This window comes from Rattus norvegicus, chromosome X (genome assembly GCF_021556685.1).
Source record: "Rattus norvegicus strain SHRSP/BbbUtx chromosome X, alternate assembly SHRSP_T2T, whole genome shotgun sequence".
In the NCBI taxonomy this organism is placed as follows: domain Eukaryota; kingdom Metazoa; phylum Chordata; class Mammalia; order Rodentia; family Muridae; genus Rattus; species Rattus norvegicus.
In genome coordinates this window covers 130,193,036-130,217,378 of record NC_141554.1, presented here as the reverse complement: position 1 = coordinate 130,217,378, position 24,343 = coordinate 130,193,036, and the positions used below count along the sequence as shown (strand labels likewise).

At 36.8% G+C, this 24,343-nt stretch overlaps 1 protein-coding gene across 2 annotated transcripts in view; it reads left to right on the top strand.

The window, feature by feature from the left end:
• The window catches only part of Tenm1 (teneurin transmembrane protein 1), an 889,292-nt gene that overhangs the window by 748,510 nt on the left and 116,439 nt on the right, over positions 1 to 24,343 (top strand). For both annotated transcript variants that reach the window (XM_087599322.1, NM_001446957.1), the window contains 2 exon segments: positions 11,333 to 11,476; positions 17,456 to 17,705. In XM_087599322.1, coding sequence (XP_087455448.1) covers positions 11,333 to 11,476; positions 17,456 to 17,705 — 394 coding nt within the window.

Below are 24,343 nucleotides of genomic sequence, written 5' to 3'. Positions count from 1 at the left end.
GGTTTCATAGCTGACCACTCTGCATTGGCCAACCAATTGGAGAGCTCATACCTGGGATAGATTAATGCTCCTCCCATCATAGAAACTAACATAATTTTCTAATAATGACAAAGCATCCGAAGAAGTGGTATAATGAAGTTGGAGAATCAACTACTCTAAAGAAAGATAGTGAACTCCTGGAGAAGAACAAAGAAATTTTCAAGTAATAAATGTGTGGAGACATAGGTATTAAACATGTAATCACTGGGGTGAAATGTTCACAACTATAATGTGCTCAGAACAAACATTTACTTGTGAACATGGCAATATTTTATAATTAGTGTACCAGTCAGAGTGGAAGTAGACAGTTTTCAATCAGGTAATAACAGCAATGTTATATATGGCATTGCTCAGATTGCTTTTAAATTCAGAAATCTTAATATAGATATTTGGCAACATAAAAGAAACCAACTTCCTTCTGAGTATGTTATGTTGCACGCTAAAAGAGAATTAAGATTACAAACAAATTTTAATTTGACAATTAGATCTGAATATGTGATTAAAGATTGCCCTACTTTGTCTAGGCCTCATAATATCAGAAAGGCCTTGAAAAGGAAAGAGGGAGTCAGATGGAGATATCAGAGTTATAGGGAGATATAACTGTGTGACAATGACACAGAGAGACAGATGTGTAGTGCTGATCTTGAAGAAGGAGTATGAGAACCACAAAACGAGAAATATGAGTGTCCACTAGAAGCTGGGGATGGCAAATATAGGATCTGCCCTTAAAGTCCGTGGATGTTAGCTTATTTCTGCTAACACCTTGGGTTTTGTTCTTTGAAAGCCATTTGAGACTCATGACGATTTCAATTGTAAGTTGACAAATGTATTTTCTTTGAATCCTTTCAGTGTGTGACACTTTTTTGCAGTAGCAATTGGAAACTGATATAAACCTTAGCCATCGTTCATAATGTTCTACTTATAGCAAGGGTTTTGATTAAGGCTACTGCCAAGAAGGACTTAACTCTTGCTCCTTCTCATACCAATTAACTGTCAATCTCTGGCCCTGCTATTTCAGGATGATGGACTAAGAGGAGTCCAAATTTAAATAAGCTGAATTTGAAGCGATGGAGAATATCTAAGTTGAAATGTCACTTAGTTTGAAATGTGGAACTCTTGCTTCCTGTGTAGCTCAGTTTTGGGGAATTGCTATTGTATCTAAGGACCAGAATGTGACAAAAGAAGAACAAAGTGTTGAAAGACAACCGAAATGGAAAGGAGAGTGTTTAACATCCTAGGCTATCCCACATTCACTGCAGTGAAACAGACCTTGGCAAGTGCGATAATACAAGAGGGAAGAAATTACTAGTAGGGGTTATATGGAGTCCTTAGTTAAAAAAAAGTATTGATGAGCACTAATAAGATTGATTAATCCAAGTACACTATTGATCAAGTGGAAGGAGAGTAAAACTCACCCCAATGTTCACTACAAAAGCCACGATCACTAGTTCATCCAGCTTAAAGATTTTGTTGTCTGATTCATAGACAAGACAGCCATGCTGAAAAGTGCACATGAGCATGTGGAAGGGTTTGGCTTCAGTGCTTCATTCCCTGGTTCTAAAGCAAGTATAATGTCTAGAAATCATTGTATTCTCTTTAGTTTCCTTTCCAAATCTATAGCTTACACAACAATATAAAAAATCACAACTGTTAAGTTCATAGTGCTGTTAAAATTCTAGAGATGGCATATTAAATTTGACAAACTAGCTTGTTCAGGGCTCCTGATCTGCATCTATTATGTGAATTTTGTCAAAATAATTCCCTATGTCCGCCTGTGTTTGCATATATTATCAATGTATAATAATGCATTCTGCCTGGTCTTCATTTTAATTAAATTAAATTGCTTCAGTTTAGAATCCTGGAAGTTCAGAAAATCAGCCATCCGCCTTTAGTAGCACTGCCATAAACAATCCTATTTTTCTTCAAGGTTATTGGCAACAATGATTGCATAATTATTTAGTGCAGTAGTTTGGCAAGAAGGAGTGGTGTTTCTGTGAGGACTAGACTTCCTAAAGGCTCACCACGCATAGGAGTCTGTCTAAATTGTGTTAGAGAGAAACAGGGGAACATTAATAGTAATAGGTGCTAAGCTATGGTTGCTTTGTGCACACAAAACATTCCTGAGAATGGTGCTTTAGTGTTCATAAATTTTCCTTCAGTAAAACCTCAGCTAGCTGGGCAACCATGAGAACAGGACCCACTGAATATTTTAATAATAAATGGGAAGTGCTTTACAATTTGCAAGGTACTTTCACATACATTATTTCATTTTAATCTATATAGTATTCCTGCTTGGTAGGCATAGCACAATTAATAAGATCTCCAATATCCAGAGACGGAGGTTCAGAAAAAACCTAAAAGCCTATAGTGAACAGGAATTCCAACTCAGATGGACCATGTACGACTTTTTCTGCTGTCATTCTTGACCCACCTTAACAAGCACCCAATTTCTATGCCCCGGTGGCTTTCTGTCAGGAAAGCTAGCAGAGATAATAATCTTTCATTTCTTTCCACTCATGAATTCATAATTGTTAACTGAGAACCGAACTGTGTTAGACCGTCAACTTTACAGGCAAGTGCCTAGGGTGTTAAGTTTTTTAAAGAACAATTACATGCTTGCAACCTCAAAGCAAAGCATGAAAAGAAAACCAGAAAAAAATCACTACTAAGTGTCTTCAAACCAAGCATTATGCTGCTTCCAGGGTGCTATTCGGGTTTTCAAACTTAAAAACTAAATGTTTAGTGTGAGGTATAAATCGTACATTTTAATATGAGATAGAGGCTCTAAAGTAAGAGACCCGAGGGCTTCCCAAGGCTTTTAAATGGCACAATCCTCTGGTAGGCAGATATTATGTGTCCATTTCAGTCTGGACAAACTCATGGGTAGGTTGTAAAACTTATTTCACGAGTCAAGCAGCATCTTTGGAATAATAGAATATAATTTGATGGAGAGTAATAGACAAAAAGTAATTGGAATAGAATGAAAAGTATCAAAATATGCTAGAAGAGAATAAATATTGCATAGGTACACTTTACTCACTGTGTGTGCGTGTGTTACTATATATATGGTGAGTTACAGTCAACAAACTCTTTCTTGTGACATTCAGAAATAAAAGTTGGAAAGCCATTTGTAACATAGGGTCTACAGACAAAAATGTCATTATTTATCAAAGAATACAACAAGCAAATCAGTCAAGTCAGAATTTGTAAGTATTATTGCCTTCGACCCCCTTCTATAAAATCATCTCAAGATACTATATAGTCCTTCAAGATGTGGTGAGAAAATAAATTATCCTTCAAAACTAGATGCTTTTGAGACTAAAAGGGTATTTCTTTTTCTTTACAATATTACATCCCTTTTAATAAAGCAAGTTTTTAAAAGCTCATTTCCAAAATGAGTCCCACTCTTAAAAGGCCTACCCACATGTAACTGTCTAAACCATGTGAAAGGATAAGAATCTTTTGTTTTACCTTTCACTAGGTGAGTTGAGGAACGATTGTGATTCTTTATGTATTTTTGATGGACTGGAGAGAACGTGACTCTAGCCAAACCGACCTTTCAATTTCATAAAAGTAGCAAGTGTCAAAGTATTCAACACATGCTGTTCTTTTGCCCAAAATGTGTTTTCTATGCACACAATTCATAAGAGGTCAACTTATAATTTCATGTCAGTGTAGTGGCATCAAAAAAATGTGCATTCAGTAAGAGACATACTTCAAATTTTGATCTTTTCCCTGGCTTGGTATACATAGTACCACATTCTTGGGTGTTTCCTGGAAACAGCTGAACGTTGTATTGCCCAGTCAATCACTCAGTTACAAAAGTAAATAAATAATGTTATGCAATGGGCTAAACTTTGATGTGCAGAAGGTTAAGTGTGTTAAATGCCTTTTTACTCCAAATATTTTCAGTGTGCAAACCCAAGACCATTGTTAGTCAAGGTGATTCTATACTGTAGTTCCCTCGGCTCTCATCTGTGGTTTCACTTTTCTTGGTTTCAGTTACCCAGTGAACTGAAGTCTGAAAATATTAAATGAAAATTTCTAGAAATAAATACTCCATGCAGTTTTAGACTGCATGCCATTCTGAGCAGCATAATGATATCTCTCCCCATTTCATCTTGCCGAGACAAGAATAATTTCAGGCTAGTGGGAAGGCTCAGCTAGTAAACTGCTTTGCATGCAAGCCCGGTGACCTTACCTGAGTTCCACTCTTAGAACCAGGCACAGGTAAAAGGAGAGAGCTGACTCCACAAACTTGTCCTCTGACTTCCATGTGTTCAGTATGGCACATACATACACACATGCACACAAACACCATGAATACGTAACAATGATAATTTTCAAAAATTTTCAGAAAAAAATCTTCTTGTCCAACATATTCATACTGTAGAGGGCTATTAGTGTCATATAGAAGTGTCATCAAATCAACTGCAATGCCATTGGAGCGCTTGTGTTCAAACAATGCTTAATTTTCTTAATGGCTCCAAAGCACAAGAACAGTACTGTGAGACAGACACCGCAGCATGAAACACGGAAGGGCAGATTAACTCTGACTACTTGTGTGACAAAGCTGCAGGGCACATAGACAAAAATACCAGCATAAAAGTTTGATGCTGTTCACGGATTCAGGGTATCCACAGATCCTGCAAGAGGTCTTAGAACATGTTCCTCAAAAGTGAGAGAGTAGCATTACAATTTACTAGGTAAACCTCGTTATCTCCTCATCCAACCTAAATTCTCTTGTTAGAATCACTCCTAATATTATAGATTTTCTTCATGTAACACCAAAGTATATGTAAGTTTGAGTGTGCTATTTATTTTTCTTTCATATTTTTTCTTTCACTAGAATATAAGCTGTGCCAAGAGGAATTGTTTTATTTTGTTTTATTCATTCTCATATCCCCAGTGCCCCATACAGTAGCTGTCAACAGGAGGTACTCAATAAATATTTCATATTTGTTGAATGATTGAACAAACAAATGAATAAAGTGAGAGGTAACCCCTTAGTGTTGCCTGCGTAGTGGAGTAATGTGGCCCCAGAGTAAGAGGTAGACACGGGCACACATAGGAACCCCCAAATATGTATATGATCCCAGAAAAATCTCTCTGTTCTTTATGTAGCTAGAATTGAACAAGGCTTCCAGGAAACAATAGTACAACACTGGGTTTCAGTATACAAGACCTATTATGAAACAGTTGAATAGCTCCTAGATGCCTTATATATTTCTTCTATATATACTAACATTATCATCTTGCATAACTGTTTTTTTGTGAATGGATAAGTCGTATATCCTAAAATATTAATACCACCCAAGTCAAATCTAATAACTGAATAAAAGAATAATGTGTCGTTATCAGGTTGAATTTAATTTAGGACCACAGTGTTGGTTCAACAGTGGGGAATCTATTGCTATAACTCACTATCTTAGAAGATTAAAGTAGGCTCCACCTAGTAGCTGACTCAGACAGATGCAGAAACCTACAGCCAAACAAATAGATGGAACTTGTGGACTCTTATGAAAGAGGAGGAGGATTATGGACCCACAAAAGGATAGGAACTCAACAGGAAGACCAACAGAGTCAACTAACCTGGGCCCTTAGAGCTCTCAGAGTCTGAACCGCCAACCAAAGAACATACACAGGCTGGACCTAGGCCTCCCCACACATATTTAGCAGATGTGCAGCTTGGTCTTTATGTGGGTCCTAAACAACTGGAACAGGGGCTGTCCTGAAAGCTGTTGTCTGTATGTGATATATGTTCTTCTACTCAGACTGCCTTGTCTGGCCTCAGTGAGACAGGAAGTGCCTAGGTTTTCAGAGACTTGATATGCCAGGGTTGAAGGATACCCAGGGGGCCCTACCCACTCAGAGGAGAAAGGGAGGGGGGATGGGCAAAGGATTGTGAGTGGGGGTGACTGGGAGGAAGGCAGTGAATTGGATGTAAATTGAATAAGTAAAAAAATTAGTTTAATTAAAAAATAAAAAGAAAAGAAAATGCTATAACTATTTTCGCAAATCCTGAAAAGGCACTCAATAAAAACTCATCACCTGATGGAGACAGTCTTAATAAATTAGGAATTATATATAAACATTCAGTCAATCAGGCCATGTGTCAAATCAAGGAACCTCTGCTATAATTAATTACTAGAGAATAGGAAAAGATACAAATCTGGGAGCAAGTACTTTTATATAATAGATAAAATTTTACCAACATAGTTTGGGTCTGTTGTTATGTTCTGTGGGTATTTTGTGTCATTTTCTGGTTCCGCATTATTATAGTTTTAATGAAATATTTATTCTTCAATTAAATGACTTCTCTTGAAGAAAAAGATTTTCATTTTCTTAGTTATTTTTTAAATGTCTTCGAATTATTACTAGATGTATTTTGAGTTCATGAAGGTAACACATAATTTTTTCCAGTGACTATGAGACTACTTGTAATTATATATTACTTTCATAAATGCAAGTCTTATGAATTCAGAAGCCTTAGCCTGAAGCAATTGAAAACCATCTGCTTAATCTTGTCATATTTCACATATCAACTTTGTTGCATTGTAGCTTTAACTTGGCTGCTTCCTGTCAATCCCTTATTCTAGCCACTATAGACGAATGGTACAGTCATTTCACTGGATGCCAGGGACAGTATAGCCCCTTATTTTTCTTTTATTTATTTTCTCATATTTGTATTTCCTTTGCATTGGCATTTTGCCTGCCTGTATGCCTGTGTGAAGGTGTTAGATCCTCTGGTACTGGAGTTGAAAACCATTATTTGCTGCCATGTGGGTGCTGAGAATAGAACCCCGGTCCTCTGGAGGAAGAGCCAGTGCTCTTAACCACTGAGCCATAGCCCCTCCTCTAGCTCCAACCATTTGGCCTTCTTATCGTCCACATGTGGTAAAAAAAAATATGATGCTGCCCATATAAATAGACTGAACATTAAGAGAGTTTTGCTTTGTTATTTGTTTGTTGGCTTGAAATTCCTCCGAGAGAACAAGCTAGCTTTGGTTATTCAATGTTCTTTATAAGCCAGTGTAACATTTGCAAGAAGACTCACAATGAAGTCAGAGATGTGCCCCTGTGACCAGAAGACACAGCCCTCTGCAATAATGTGTATCATGTGACTCATGCTTAGCAAATATTTGCTTATTGTCTCTGCTTGAATGTTAGGCAAAGGATACAGAGAGACAGAACTCCAGGTGGAATTAAGGGTATCATAAAGGAGGGCATCACATGGCTCAAAGAAAGTATTCTTCCATATTGACTTTTCCAGCTGCTTTTTTTATATATTCACACCAGCATGAGGTCCTGTGCCAATCCAGTGTCTAAACCATTTCTGCAGTCCTTCTGAAACCCTGTTGAACTATTGTTTTCTTTCTTATTATACTAGTTTTCCTAGCCCCACTTCAGAGTGCCAGAGGCTGAATCTGCGACTTATACAGTACTGTGTTAATGATCAAATGCTATAGGGAGCTGGCCAGAAACTGGTCATGGTCCACTCTGCTTACTTAGCATGGCAGCTGTCATGGTATTAAGCAGAATGTTCCATCAAAGCTTAGCATTTTTAGCACTGGATCCAATATAAATCCCCCTTGCCTATATTTAATTATACAAAAGACTAGGGCTTTAGTTCATGGCAGTCTGCTCCCATGAGAAGTGGAAGATTGCATTGCTGCTATGCTTGCCATATTTGTATTTGTTGCATTTTGAGAGCAGTTCAGCATCATAGAGTGAAACTTTTCCTTCTCAGAAGCCAATTGTAAGTTCCAGGATTATGCCAAAGTGGGCTGCTGTCAGAAAGAAACCTTGCCTTGTTACTATGAGCAAGGAGTTGCACACAAAAATACACCAACACACAGCCATTCTCATTAAAGTCAGTTGGAATTTTGGACAAGTCTTAAGTATAAATTATAACTTTATTGGCTCATAGAGCTTTCTCGGGAGAAAGTAAATCTAATAAAAATTAGAAGGAACTTATTAAGTGGCTGCCTTGTTGCTATTTGCTGTGACTGGGGAGGAAAAAAGTAATATAATTGCGGGGTTTGCAGCCAATGCACTTTTTTGTTGTGGACTAGAGAGCAATTCAGAGAGCAGATAGGAGGAGGTAAAAAGAGTATGCATGTCTCATTACCGTTGCATTGAGAACTGTTTGATGCTTTATGTAAGCATTTCCTGCTGCCGAGTTAGGATGATCTTTAACTGTTACTGAGAGGGAAAAAGCAGGCTCCACACCATCATCAGAGGTCACCAAGGCATACTGCCTATTTGCAAAACTGCACAATCACCTTCCGGAGAAGGAATTCTAGGGGAGCTTACCAGACTTACATTGTACAGAAGGCAGATCCCATAATTGCCAGGCATACTGTGGGGAGCGAGATGATGGCTTTAAAGGAACTTGCAATTATTGTTGTTGTGATTATTTATTAATCAAGACTTTTAAACTTTGGCAAGAGAAGCAGAAACCATGGCGTACTATACAACAACATTCTCTACCCACCTGAGTTTCCAACATGAGGTGCATTATAATATTTGGCCTGTTAGTTTGATCTTAAAGTTGAACTTACCAAATGCTATGTAAAAGGAGTGAAAACTCGAATCATAGAGTGTTAATGCTGAATGGGGAGTGAAAAGAATTATTTAATGCGTGTGTCTTTAATCCAGAAGTATTACTTGGTTATTGCCATCAAAATTGGCACATTTGTGTATATTTACAGTGTTTTAGGAAGACTATACTATTTCACAAGATTCATAAATAAAAACATCATAATCAGTAATATCAGAAGAAGGACTAATTGTGTACCAATAAAGTACCCAACTCCCAGAAATGAAGAACTTGCCTGAGACCCCAAAACTACTTAATGGCCAATGTGAAAGTCAACGTTTTTTTTTTCTTGGTCTAAAAGCAGCTGTTTAGGCTTGTTTTAGCCAAAGAGCTATGATGAGGTATCAGGAAGATTGTAGACAGCATTGATTAATAACACAAGTGCAAACAGAGATTATCTTTGGGATTCCTTTTAGCTGAGAGATCTTATTCACACCTATCTTCATAAAGAACAGCATTATACGGATACCGCTAAATGATTTCCATTTAGACATTATCTTCATTTTATGATTAGTAATTGCCCTTGCCCACTGACTACTCTTGATAGTGGTGCTTGGTTGAGACTAAATTTTTTTTAAAAAAAATGTTACTTTGCAGAAATGTGGAGGCGGCTCAGTAGATTAAGTGCCTGTTGTTCACACACGAGGACCTGACTTCAATGCCCAGAATCCATGTAAAAGCCAGGTGTGACGGCATGCATTTGTAATCCCAGGACAGAGATGGCATAAAAAAAGGAACACAGGGTTTTCTAGGCAGCCAGTTTAGTTGAAGTGGTGAGCTCCAGTTCACTGAGAAACCACTCCCACCAAAACTAAGGGTGGCACTGGTAAAAATAGCTCAGTTGATAACGTTGGTTGTAGCCAAGCTTGATGACCTGAGTTAGATAGATGGAAACCCCATGGTAGAAAGAGCAAGACGACTCCTTCATGCTGTCCTTTAAAGTCCTCATACACATTTGGAACAGGCACAAGCAAAGCAACCAAACAGCAAATAAATAAACCAACCAACAAATAAGCAGTAATTTTTAAATTTAAAAATAATAAGGTAGAGAGCTACTGATAAAGGCGCGCTTACATTAATTAATCTCTGGGCTCAACACATATGCAAACACACACACTTGTATATACATATACACACACAAAAATTACTTTCCATCAGTTTTAACAAACTGATGGCTGATAGAAGCACAGCGACATCAGAATTGTTTATATAATTTGTGAAGCCCAGTGGAACCAAAAGAAAAATATATAGTCTCTTCCTTAAAAAAATAGTCAGGGTTTCAAAACCAATAGCAGAAAGCTTAATGTCAAATGTAGGGTCCTTCACATCAATAAGCCACACCCAGTGAAAAGTATTGTGATTCCCTACTCCTAAGCTTTATTGGATTGAGAGAGCAAAAGAAGTGTAACCCTGTATTTATAGAATTATAGATTAGTATTCTCGTAATCTTAATGATGGTTTGACTTATCTCCATATGGACTCATATATGTATATATGTTTATATATGGATACAAATGCGCGCACACACACAATACACACAAGCAAACCAATTTGTTTTCCTGACTACATAATAATGGCAGTAACCAAAAATGGTTTGCATTAATTTTTCATTTAGGATCTGCTATTCTGCCATTGTTTTTGGTTCTTTTTTTTTTTTTTTTCCGGAACTGGGGACCGAACCCAGGGCCTTGCGCTTCCTAGGTAAGCGCTCTACCACTGAGCTAAATCCCCAGCCCCTCTGCCATTGTTTTAAACACTTGCTTGCTTGCTTGCTTTACCATTTTTTATAACCAAACAGCAGAAGAGAAACGGAGCTTTCCAAAGTTATCCAAAGATCTAGTAGAGGCTGGTACTAGAAAGCAGTATTAGATGACAGACTAACTGGGTCTATTTTAAGCTGCCAGCAAGGTAAAAGCACCATTGGGATGTGCAGAGTAATGAGCCAGTGTTCTCAAGCTTAGAACATTTAGGTGCTAGAAAGCATTTTGCAATTAATAAGACAAAAATCTGGGGTTCTGACAGGTAAGCAGGCTCACCAACTGAGAAAATGGCTACGACTTGCCATGCTTGTGCTGTACATATTTCAGGAGGGCAAAGACATCTAAGATACCACATTCTGTGCTTACCATTTTAGAGGCGTACTAGGGTTCCACACTTAATGCACAACATCTGTGCTTCCTAGGAGACGAAGCCAAATGCTTGGGTGATGTCCCATTGGTACTCTATATGCAGAAGTGAAAGCATAATCCGCACAACGTAGGATTTACAGTTGCAGCACTCCAAGCAAACTCGGGCCTCTCGGAAAACTGAAGACTGTTAGTACAGAAAATATATGAATGGACTAAATCAATTTTATTAGTATCATATGTATTCAAGTGTTGCGTAAGTGGTTCGGTACTCCAAAGTCCACTTCCTGAATGCATTTTTGCAAAGTCGAGAAGCAAAAAACCAGCCTTTTCCTGTACCTTTGAAAAAGTACTAAGGAATTATGATCTGTGCATGGAATTGTCAGAAATCCAATGCCATGCTAAGCACAGTTCCATGGTATGCCAGGTGAAAGGTGTTGCTATTAAATTTCACCCCAAATAAAAAATCATTAGCAGATACAACAATCCCAGAATTATCAACCAATGTGAACATGTGCCAAATATTTTATAGTTTTCTAATATGGTATTAACTCTTCTTTTGCAGTGTCTGTGGGATATGAATATGAGATGTGCCCTGAATTTATTCTCTGGGAACAAAGGACAGTCGTTTTGCAGGGCTTTGAGATGGATGCGTCTAACCTAGGAGGCTGGTCCTTGAATAAGCATCATATTTTTAATCCTCAAAGTGGTGAGATGATTTAAACCTTGCGTTAATACTCATTTCCTAACCCTGTTTAGTACTCATTTGTTGTCGAAACTTTGGTCACCTACAATGATGCCACTTAGAGATGTCCAAATTCATACATTTGCCTGTGGGTTCTATACATTAATGTTGAGTTTGTTTTAGTGCTTCAGGATCAGAACACTCTCAGCTGTTATCACATCCTCTTAGTTTGAGATTGAAGCCTTGAGTAAATAAGGAAATCAGACGTGAGGGAAGATCGCATGTATCCAGCAAGTTCACACTGATTTTTCTATTCTGGTCATGAGACCTTCATTCAAACACCTCTGTCTGCTCTTCCACTCCACTTGAAAACTGGTCCTTAGGGTTTTTGTCCAGATTTCCTACAAACACCTTCTACTTGTAACTTTTCACCACAGAAAAATAAAACAAAATCATATTGCTCTCTGTCTAAAGAGGCAGTTTCTAAAGGAATCTGTACTAGTATATATATATACTTCAGGTTGTATTTCCAGAAGGCAAAAATTAGTATCTCTTTAGTTCCACCATTCTTCTAGTCTCCCTACATTTATGGGATAAATATGAGTTATTTCGTGAGGCCAAGAGCTGCATTTCATGATTCTGCCCATGATCTTACTTCATTTGTACATGTAGTGAAAAATAGCAACATAGAATTTTTGAGGAGCAAAGGTAACCAGATTTGCTCCATCAATAGAATGGCAAATCCTATCCTAGTGCCTGTGTGAGACCCAGGTAAACAATTCCATTACTGTATGTCACCGGTACACCTCCCCCTTCCTCTTGAAGAAAGATGCTAAGTTCCATTTCAAAAAAAAATTACAACAAAGCTTCAAGCCCAGACATAAAATGTCAACTTTTCTTTCAGTTGTCAAAAGGAGAGCCACAGTTTTCAGAGTACAAAAACGAAAGGGCAGATGCCACTTATTAAATTATTAGGGTATTTTTTGTTTTGATTTGAAAGAGTTTGACATTTTAAGCAGCCCTTTCTTTTCCACTCACTTTTATTGGTGTATACGGATTGTCTCTTTCAAACGCCTGTCATTGACATTAAACACAAAGTGGGAAATGACCTCAATGGAACCAGCCCCCAGCTGCGTGCTCCAAGTCTTGTACCTTCTTACCATTTGCTTCACATAGATGTTGAAACAGAGGGGAGCCATTCAGAAAGCTGGCTTTGGGAACCACACATTGCTTACATTCCTAATTCACCCATAATTACTTCTTAGGTAATTAGGTATGAAGTTCCTTCTGAGAATTTTGAACTGCTTTATTGAAGTATAATTTATACATCATAAAACTTAGCTGTTTTAAGTGCACACTTAAATGAATCTTAGTAAATTTGTACTTGTGCTGTGATCACCAAAAACCCACATACAGAATATTTTATTACAACCAAAATATCTCTTGCATTACCAGCAGTCTCACTAAATCCTTCTGTGTCTACCTTTCTGATATTTTTAATGAGAAGGAGATCTTAGTATTTTGGATAATTTCTTCCCTCTCCTCCAAAGGACTTTTGTACAGTGACCAATGCCTTTGCGGAAGCGCTGTGTTTCTCACCAAGAACTGGTACCACTTGGCAGGAAATAGAACTGAAGCCAGCTCTGTCGATGCCTTTCAGCTTGACCTTGCATACAAATGCCTGTCTTAGGGTGTTTCTGAAGTCAAAATCCCACCCACAAAGGCAGTTTTAGAAGCAAAAAGGATAAATGCAAGGGAGTGAGGTTCAGAACTTGGAAGGCCGATTTAGAAAGCTCTTTCCCCCTCCGGTTAGATGATCTTTTCTGACTGACTAGGACAGGAACAATGTCTCCAAATTCCGCCACTCTGCTTCTCTCACAAAAAAGCCTAACTCTTTAGGTACCCAGCCTTTTTTATCTGAGACAGATAGTAGATTAGAAACAAGAATCTATCTTCCTCCAATTTCCTCTTGCTGGTTAAAAAGACACCTATAATTAGATTGGATGTCTGCTGCCATTCTGTTCTGTTTTTCTCTGCCTCCCCAATCATTATGCAGTGGGTAGTTTCCAATAGGCACTGTACTTAGAGCATTTGTCATTTCAGGTACCACAATTATATTTCCCTGACAATTAGCCACTGCTTACGCGGTTATGAACATTCAACCTGATACACATACACAGTTTCTGCTTTTATCATGACAAAAACACTAGAAATGCACAGCTTTCAACATTGCTACCTCCAAACCCCTTAATGACTGTACAGAGTACATATCCATTCCTTTTAATTCTTTAAAATTAACTATTCCTTACAGAGATTAACCATATTTTTCTACCACCCTCTAGTGTTTCCTAGGAGTTAACTGTCAGAAAATAGTAGAATAATCCACAATAATAATTTTACATTATTATCTATCAAAAATAGCAAATTTCTTAGCCTCCCAGATAAGCCAGTAGTTTGTCAACAATTGGTTTTACTGGGAGAAGAAGTAAAGTGCCATTGATCACATTTTCTGTTTATACACTCTCAGTCAAGTATTAGAGAAATATTTATTGTATCCCTTGATGGTCATAACTCTGAAAAATGGTTTCTCCTTTGAAATCAACATAAAGCACCACCCACTGGCTTCCAATGGGAATTTTATTTTTGAACTTGTTTATAAACTTCAGAAGAACTTTTGGGCAAGGTAGCAGAAAGGTAGGAATAGAATGTTTTAAAAATGTGCTTACTTTATTACAGTGAAAACTTGGCTCTTTCTGTAGCAGAGAAAGGGAAAACTTGGGGGAGACAAGGTATCACATTCGGTGATATTTCATTGTCAACTAAGATACCCAATCCCAAAGAAGTTGGCCTTCATATAAATAATGTGTGTTTTCCCATTTCAAAACAAGCATGCATTGCAGAATAAACTAGAAAAGAAGCAGCAGTAATTGATCAAAATTTCCAGAAACATAAACAAAATATTTTCACAGCAACCTTTTGCAGAAGAATCGGTGTTAAATCATTGCCGCTAGACGGTATGGCCTGGTTTTATGTAACGGAAGGTTAAACAGATTCTTGAAGCAATGAAAACACCCTTCAAAATGATCTATTTTTCCAGGGCAATACAAAAGGGGTTTGCCCATTTTTGTTTTGATTGCTTCAGCTTTAAACAGAAATGGTAATTTCAGTACATGGGCACTTTAGTACCTTGCATGAAAGCAAGACATCAATTGTAGAGATGTAATCAGAAAGTACATTGCCTTATGTTTTCTTTCCTTTAATCATTCTTTTTTGATGGAGTACTGGGCTTTCTAATCGAAAAGGGGAGTTGTGGAATTGCAGGCTTAGAAGAATGGGTTAGAATAGCCATCTTTAGTTTTTAAATTGCCACGAGCCTGGTAATAACATGTCATTTTGAGGGCAGTTGTTAACTATACCATTATATTGATATAAAAAATGGAGATCTACCTGTGAAAATAGATGTTAATAGCAAATCACGTATTTCCAAGCCAATAATTGGAAAGATTTTTGAATAGTATACCCTATTGTGAATTGCTGAAGTGCTGACATGCTAAACAGTGGTTTCCTCAATTACTAAGGAAAGTATCATACTCTCTCATTGGTCAGATATTCCGCTAACAGTCATCAGGCGGTTTCTTTTTAATGATGTTGTGCAACTGCCATTACAGTTTCCTTTACTTCTTCCTATTTCATTAAAATCTCAGTATTGATCATACTACACTTAAACGGTTTTGGAGGGAAATGAAATTCCGTCCTATTAATCATATTGAATTAATTATTCTAAGTCATCAGAAATGTCCTTACTGCCGAATAAAGTTATTAGCAGTTTAAAAAGTAGATAGTGACCATAATGTTATGCCACAGTCTTGCAATAAAAGATCAGTTTGTTGGAATGTAAACTTATAGCTACTCTTGTAAATCATGTGTTGAAAAGCTAGCTGGAGTCACCCTGGGAGGGAATACAAACATATTTAAATTTGAAATCCAAAGATCTTATGATGGATGGAATTTCTAGTTCCTGGAAGTCCCTTTATAGGAATATATTGGTGCCTTGACATGCATATTTTATGTTCTTATTTATTTTTACCAGCAATGTTCCTATCTCAGAATGATCAATAGTTTCCTATGTAGAGCTGAAAGTTGGAAGAGAACTGAAGAAGACATTTCAGGAAACATTTAGGGAGAGTAGCAAATCGTGTGGGGCTATAGATAGCAAGGAACAAGAGAGAACAAAATAAGGGCATACAGTATAACTGTATCCATTCCTTTGCTCTCAGTTACTTCAGTCTGACACATTGCATGCCTTCTCACAATGTGGATGTTTCACTGCCCTGTCTCATTCTGGACTGACTTGTGATATTTAGCACAGCAGTATACGTTCCTTGGATTTTCTGCCCAAGCACAGCAGGTTTGCAAAATCATTGAGTTTTGAAAAAGGAAACTACAAGAGGCTCAAAGCCTATTTTCAGCATTTACTGAGTACTTATAAAAACTTGGCCATGGGGATTGGAACTAAAAATATAGAAAGGAGTAAGACAGAAAGTGTGCCTTCAAGGAGTTCATTCAGATTATAATGGGGAAGGTAGGGAAGTGAGAAAAATGTGTCATACAGTGTAGTGTGTGTTACAATAGAGCTATGGAAAGCAAAGTATGGGCACACACAGAGGAGAGTGACCAATTTTGCCTGGGTGGAGTATTAGGGAAGACATGAACTGAGTTCTGAACTTAGTTCCATCAGAAAAAATGAAGACAGAATTCAGGATATGGGACAATAATGCAGATATACAAAATCATAGCAGAAAGGAAGAGTGTGAAAGAAACTATATGTTTTTGGTTATGACCAGGTATGGAAACACAAATGAAAGTGTAATGAAAGAGAAAAAAAATCTCACAAAATATAGGAAGGCCAACCAATACATGATTTGTATGTCTTATCAATAATGAATGCACTCTTTATTCCATGGTGGATATGTACATATTGTAAGGTTTTAATAATCTCTCAATGGTTTGCAAATGGATATGCCTGGATATCAGGAAAACTGAACCAAGGCAGTAATAGCAGGAACAGGGGGAATTTCTAATTAGTTAGGCTGAGAGAATGAAATGAAGAGTTATCATGATGACCACATATCCAAATTAGGTAACTGTGTACCAGAGACAATACACATGGGATGATTTTCTTAAAAAGAAAGAGAGGAATTTAGTTGGAGATACAGAAAACATAATGAGCAAGGTTCCAACCCTTTTTCAGTTTGCGGTAGCAGTAGAGTTTCCAAGGCAAGAGGTCTAGTAAGAAGGTACATGTTGGGTAAAGACTCCAAACAGAAGAAAGTTCTGGCTAAATTGATGGGATTCAAAGTCATGGGTAATTACCTAAACCGAATGATTGAAAAACATTTTCATAAGTCAGTGCCTCTAGTTTGGGCAATGATGTAGTGAAATATGATCCAAAGGCATAGAAAATTCAAGTCTCTTTCATATAGCTTGAAGTGCAGTATAGAGGTAGGATTTCTTTCCTTCTCATAAAAGCACATTACCATCCCTCATTGTGTTTTTACTAAGGTTAATATTAAAATGGAGAGTGTGTTTTTCTGAACAAATTGCATACTAAGTATAATTTGGAGCCAGGCCGATGAGGGTGAGGCATCAAGAGAGCCAACCAGAAATGAAAAATTAGTCATACAGAATCCACACATCTGCGTAAATGGGAAAACATTAAAAATTAGTTATCAAATACTTTATTATAAACTTTGGAATCAGTATTAAAGAGACTTTGCATTTCCCCACTTCACAGAAAGACAAAGTGAGGCAAAGCATTACAATACTCTTTGTTATAGTTATGCATTTAAACAAAATTGGTAGTAATGGGATTCACTCTCAGAATCTTCCGTAAGGCCAAAGCTCCCTACTGTTTTGAACTCTGAAAAAGAACTTAACTTTTGGCAAGATACTTGTTTGGCAAATGCTTTTCTAATTTTTTGTTCCTTTCTTTAATGTGTCTAGGAATCATTCATAAAGGAAATGGGGAAAATATGTTCATTTCCCAGCAGCCCCCAGTCATAGCTACCATAATGGGCAATGGACACCAAAGGAGTGTAGCCTGCACTAACTGCAATGGTCCAGCCCACAACAACAAACTCTTTGCTCCTGTCGCCTTAGCTTCTGGCCCTGATGGTAGTGTGTACGTTGGTGACTTCAATTTTGTAAGGCGGATATTTCCTTCAGGAAACTCCGTTAGCATTTTAGAATTAAGGTAAGTTTCTTCTAATCTCTGTATTTGCTTAACAGATATATTTTTTAAAAAGAAGAATAAGATCATGTGAAGAGACAAGTTATAGTCAACAAAAAGCATTTAGCTATTCTGAAGTAATTTCTCTTCTCTATTTGTTGTCCAATGAGAAGTGGTTAGCTCTGAGACCACATATACACAAATAACAAAAGTTGACTCAGAAAGTTGTATTTGTATATATGTGTGCATATACATGCATACATTTATGTGTATATATATGGAATATTAGTAATTAAAAAAGAAAGAGATTATCGGCTTGAGAGTGGGAGGGAATGTAAGAGGAGTTCCAGGACAGGAAGCAAGGTGGGTTGGAGAGGGAAAAGAAAAGAGGAAAAGTGATGTAGTTCTATTCCAATTAAAAAACCCAAAATATATTTAAATTCAAAGACTGTTTTAAATAATGAAACTATAATTTAAAACATAATTTTCAAAACATAGAGGAAGAGGAGTAATGGTCACAGGCCCACTTCAGCTATTTGAAAGAACATTTCCTCAGTTCTTTGAAGAGCCTGGAAATATTTCCATCCCTAAATGCAAGGCCTCTCTGTCTGCATGGCCTCCCCTGTTACATTGATTTTAGTACCTCCAAGCACTGGCATAAGTTGCTTAGTGCTGGCCACTGTCAAGCTAATAAAAGTTACCTGTTCCATTGTTGCTGGCGGCAGTATCACCAGCTTTAAAGGGCTTTTCAGCCTTTTGAAGTCATTTAATATAGAAGAATATTGAAGTCTGTTTTCTCATGGCATCACAAAGAAGGAAGGAGACACTTTCTACCTTTGAAAGCCCAACTCAAGGATGATTAAAGCGTCCACCATTAGGTTTCCTTCCTCTGTTCTAAGTACTATGTTCTTGAGAGTACAAAGAATGTTAATACCTTTTGTAAAGAATTTATACCTTTATGCTCTGCTATATCCTAAAATTGCATAAAGATTACAACTAAATCAACCAAGGCTTAATCAGCTTATTTCTTTCCTGTCTGTAGCTATAAGACAAACTATATGTCCTTTGGAGCTCACAAAAGAAAAAGCACCTGTTCCTACCCCATTAGGGATTAAGACAACTGCTTCACTCCTGAGGAAGCACCCAGAGCTTTCCTTCTAATCTGTTATGATTTTTCCATGACTCATGGCTCTGGAAATTAAGGCTAAAATTTCTCTATATTCCAAAGGGTTTTGATAACACCTTTTGAATTATTCCATACAATTTTTGCTTTGAGCATCACCTCTGTGGTGTCAAAAATAGTAAGTAATGGAAACAACAAGTTGTAAAGCAAATGTAGGTACCCAAGACTAATGAGATGCTTCACAACCGTTTCATCCCCCACTTGTGTTCACTGTGATGAAAGTTTGAATTTGCTTGGACATTCCTCGAAGGTTTTCACATTTCCATTCCTGCTTTGGAACCCACCTCCCTTTTTCCTCAAACTGAGTTATTCTTTCACACCTAGTTTGGGAAATGTAGTCCCAAGCCACCATCCATTTTCCACATTAATTCACTCTGGTTTTAATACATTTCTTAATTATAATTGCAAATGCTGTCATATGGAAGAAAGCTACTAAATCCCTTGGCTAATAAAAAATAGACTGTGAAGTTAAGACTTTGTAGAGACAGAGCGCATCTAGAAAGTCTATAGGGTACTAATTCATAGCACCTCACCCTAATCAAGATTCATGGGCCTCACAATGTCAGACCTTGTGGAAATTTGTCATTTCCACGAGTTTATCCCTTTGAGCATCAGTAGAAAGTCAAGAGGAAGTCTAAGATAGCTGCTTACCTGGATTTGAAAACTGCTCATGCAACATCCTACATGATTTTCATAATCCTAGGGGCGCTTTATTAACATGATGCCAAACATGGATAGAAACACTGAACAATTTATTCAACATATAGGCTGTCAGATAGTAAAAATTCTAATCTTACTGAGCTGGTCTAGTTAATCCTATAAAATGCCTACCATACAGAAAAACTACATATCTTTTTCGTCAAAGGAAAACTATCAAAACCTATAAAAGCAAAACAAAAATTATATTAATAGGAATCCCAAACTGAATTTTTTCTGTTCCTTTATAATTTAAGTATAATTTTACCTAGGTTGGAAGAGTTCCCTTTTGAAGATGAAATTCACAGTTAAGGATTCTCAACAATTCACAAATTTGCATTTTAGTACAAAGTACCCTGTAGCATTCAACACCAAGTTCTTTAAAGTACAAAATAAAATAGCTTGACATCTAGTTACAAAGTAATTTCTATTGGTAATTTAAAAAAAAACTTCATTTCTGCCCCCTTTGAAATACTGTCCAAAGCCTGCATCATTCTTCATTCCTGTATTCACTCCACAACACGTTGTCCCACATCTGTCTTCAAGTGCAGAGGCATGAACATATGTGAAGTGACACCACCTGCTTTTCTTACTTAGCCTATCACTCTATTTGGCTTTTCTGACGTATGATCCTTCAAATTTTCTTAACAGTTTTTGTCTGACTCAGGTTTCTTTGGGAATCTATTTCAAGCTAAGTGCTCTCTCCATAGATAGAATATACCACCCAAAAATCGCTCCTATGTTTCAGCATGCCATCATTTTCCTCCTTTAGCCTCCATACTCCCAGCAGCCTGCCAGCAACCGTTTCTATAATGAAGCCATATCTTAGAGTCATGGTTAAGAGCGCCTTTCAAATGAAGAGACAGATTTCTGTGTCCTTCTCAAGTCTAACACTACTCTGGCCATCATAGAAAAAGGATAACTAAATATACAATGGCAAATAAGTCCCTATTTGACTATAGCCAAAATCAAACCAGTTCATGTCAGCGCACATTAACTGTCGTGTTTGTACAGAAACTAATGTAGTTCTTATAACAATCATCTTTTATTTAAACTAGCTTCTTCTTTCATACAGTACATCCCAACCACATTTTCACATCCCCCCACTCATCCTACCCCCTAATCTACCTTCTCCTACAGATCCACTGCCCCTCCATTTCCTCTTCAGAAAAGAACAGGCTTCAAAGAGATGACAGCCAAACAGAACAAAACAAGATACAATAAGACAAGGTAAATGCCCTTATATTGAGGTTGGACAAGGCAACCCAATAGAAGAGAAAAGAGTCCTTAGAACAGGCAAAAGAGTTAGAGAAACATACACTCACACTGTTAGGAGTCTCACAAAATACCACTTTAAAAAATCAATACCGACTAATAGTCTACGTGTACAAATGAAATCATTTGCATATTGTTACTGGCTTTATATATTTGTTATTATTGTTCTAGATGTACATTTTTCTGCAAAGAAATAAGCTGACTTTTAACAAGGCCTATCTAACTTTAGAACCAGAATGTTTATTAAATTCTACTATGTTTAAATAGGAACTTAATTTTGTGCCAGTTTTGGTAGTGGTGCTCAAGTCAGTTAATTCAATTTCTCCTACTTTAAGCACATTAGTTATTTTATCTCATTAAACTATTTTTTCTTGGAAATACAGACTGGTATAGTCATAATGTTTGTTATATTCAAAATTGTGAATGGAGGAATAATATCATGATCAGGGTATTGCATAAAGGACAGAGAACTTTTATATCTTGTCTCTTTCATATTATACATTATATAATTTACCCTCTCCTCTACTATCTTAAATGTAAAATTGAATCCAACTTTACATTTTAAATATCTGCTTACATGTCTCATACAAAGATCCATGTATGGATCATTCTTGACTCAGTGTTTGATGACTTTTGGGGAGGACATGAAATTTATCCCAAATGGAACCCTCCAATATTTCCTACTTTCCCAGCCTTTTATTCCATATTTGACCACATTTAATAATTGCAAATTCCACTTGGCATTTCAAAGATTGGAAGACTATATAGTCTTCTGACCTTACTCCAGTCAATCCATACCATCCTCCCCTGAGCTTTCTTTTCCCTGACTTCAGTGATCACTTCATTTCATTGGTTGCCAGTCATCTCTCATGTCTGCCATGGCCATTCCTCATGAGCTGAACAGGACCGAAAAGAAATATTCAATGTTATTTTTATTGTTAAAAATCTGCCAAGTAAAACATTGCTTCTTATTATTTAAGTCTATATTATTGCCCTTTCCTGGTTTCTTGTAGTATTGCTCTACAAATTTTATTCTTAATGCTTCCTTCTAGTGAGAGTCTCAAGTAATATAATAAAAAGTGAAGCTTACTAAGTCATGTAACTCAAGTGTTTCAGAATAACATTTTCTGAAGACCTTTGAAGATATGAAGTTTAAGATATAAAGTTTAAGTCTTAATTTCCACATGGATTTGCTTGTTGTTTTCAAATGTGTGTGTGCATGCACAAATACATTTATGCATATTTTATTAGTATAAAATTGATAACACAGATTTCAGAATTCAGTGTTTATTAGAAGAATCCATAAATATATCATATCCAGTATATATTTGATATTTTGTCATTTGTAGTTTGCCTGATCATTTTCAACAGCCAGAAAATTAAGTACCTCTTCATCTTTAGACATATTTGTGAAAGAGAGTGGGGGAGAAGAAAAAAGAAAGAAAAAAGAAAACAGAACTTTTCGTTGTGATCAACGTAAATCATGAAATACCTCTTTATTAGTAGCAAATTTTAGAATCTGAAGAACCGCAGAGGTGACTTCCTTCTTCTATTGAAAAGATTCTTACAAGTATAAAATTAGCTGTCTGAGATTTCTGAGCTTTCTCCTCTTCTCATGCAATGTGCTCAGGTTCAAGTATATCTCATCAATTATGACTGCTACTTTTCTCCTTTGATCTTGGTTAGCCTCAGGGTCCCTTTTTGCTTTTCTAAAGCTAATAAGTATAATTATATAAGTAAAAATAGAAAACACCCTACCAAGTACTTTGTAGGAATTCAAATATGCAATATACCCTATCTCACATCTCATCTTCTAATTTTACAACGCTATTAGAAAAACCATTAGGCATGACTGGAAGTGATTTGTTCTTTATAGAAACCTCATACTTCTATTTTTTCAAAATTCAGTTATTCTCAAGATATTTATTTTGTTGTTCTATTAAAATTGAAAGAGAAAAGAAAATAAGAGGCTAGAAAATATATCTTGGTACCTTGAGAAATTTGGACTCGACAAATGTCAACGTGACATGAAAATTTCTCTAGAGACTTTACTATTTCTTTTCCAGTGACTAGTTAATATTTCTTGCATTGCTTATAGGACTTGACTCCTGTCATTGGTTGGAAATGGAGGAGACTTGGAATAGCACCCACTTAGGAGCAGTTAAACCTGCCGAGGGGTGTTGAAACTTACAGAAACTCTTCTAAAGGATCAAACAGAATCTTTGCTTTGAAGAATTCTGTGAATAGCTGAGATATTGCCACAAACCACCATTTTGTTCACAGAACTAGAACTACAAACACTAGAAACACTGCCTGTAGATAAAATAGATGGGTATCCCCTACCTGAGTTTGATCTCATATGCTGGCAGTGGCTTTAAAACACAAGACAAATTCTAATAATAGTCACGAGCAGAACCATAACAATGGAGAAGTTAGTCTGGGATGACATTTGTTGGAACTAGAAGCTCTAAGAACTAAATCACAGACAATTGTGGATTCAAACCCATAAAGAAAAGAAAAACAGAGAGAAATAGAAAGGAAGTCTATTGCTTCTGGTCAGCTATAAGGAAAGACGTTGAGAAGAGTAAAATATGCATGGAGGGTTGCAGCCATCACCAAGCAAGACACTCACACTCCCCTGACACTAAGTCTGAACAACTGCTGTAAGGCTAGCATGGTCCCTATTTCCCATCTTTCTACACACACACACACACACACACACACACACACACACACAGCTATAAAAAAGTAATGGGTCAGTATGTAAAGTGAAAGAAGGCAGCCATAAATGTATAAGTACGGTATGATGACATTTATTTTGAAAGTATGGCATAAACAAATCCATACAGACAAAATCAAGACTTGTGATCACCTGGGAGGAGTAATGAATGGGAAAATGATAATTAGCAAATAGGTACAGATTTTCCTCTTGAATTGTTTTACCATAAGGGTTGTATAAATGAATGTGTTTGAAAATGCTGAAATTCATGTTTTACAAAGGTAAATGTTGTGGCGTATAAATCCCATCTCAGTACTTTTCTTTCAAATCCAAAAGGAAGAGTTAGATAACCCTCAGTATCATTTTTGTACTGAAAAAAAAAATAATCAAGGACTAACTCACATATCCTCTCATTAGAAGTGTGCCTTACTCTCCAAAGAGTTGTGACTACTCTTTTCTTAACTCAAGACAGAAATTCAAGGCTGTCAGTTAGCAGGTAGTAATGGCCACTGAAGGCTCTTGGCACTTGTGAAGAGTTCACACACTGGCAGCTCAGTATGTAGTTCATTGATAGCGAGACAGCAGGTTCACTTTGGTGGTGGTTCAATCCTCAATCCTTAACTAAAAGTAATTCTAAGACAGAACAAGGTCACACACTAGAAATAAATTCCATCATTTTCACTTCCTCCCTCTGAGATGTTAATGAGAGAAGCTGCTTTGCATAATATGGGACATCTTCCAAATTCACAATGACATTATTGGCGGGATCAGAAGCAACAGCAAGAGAAA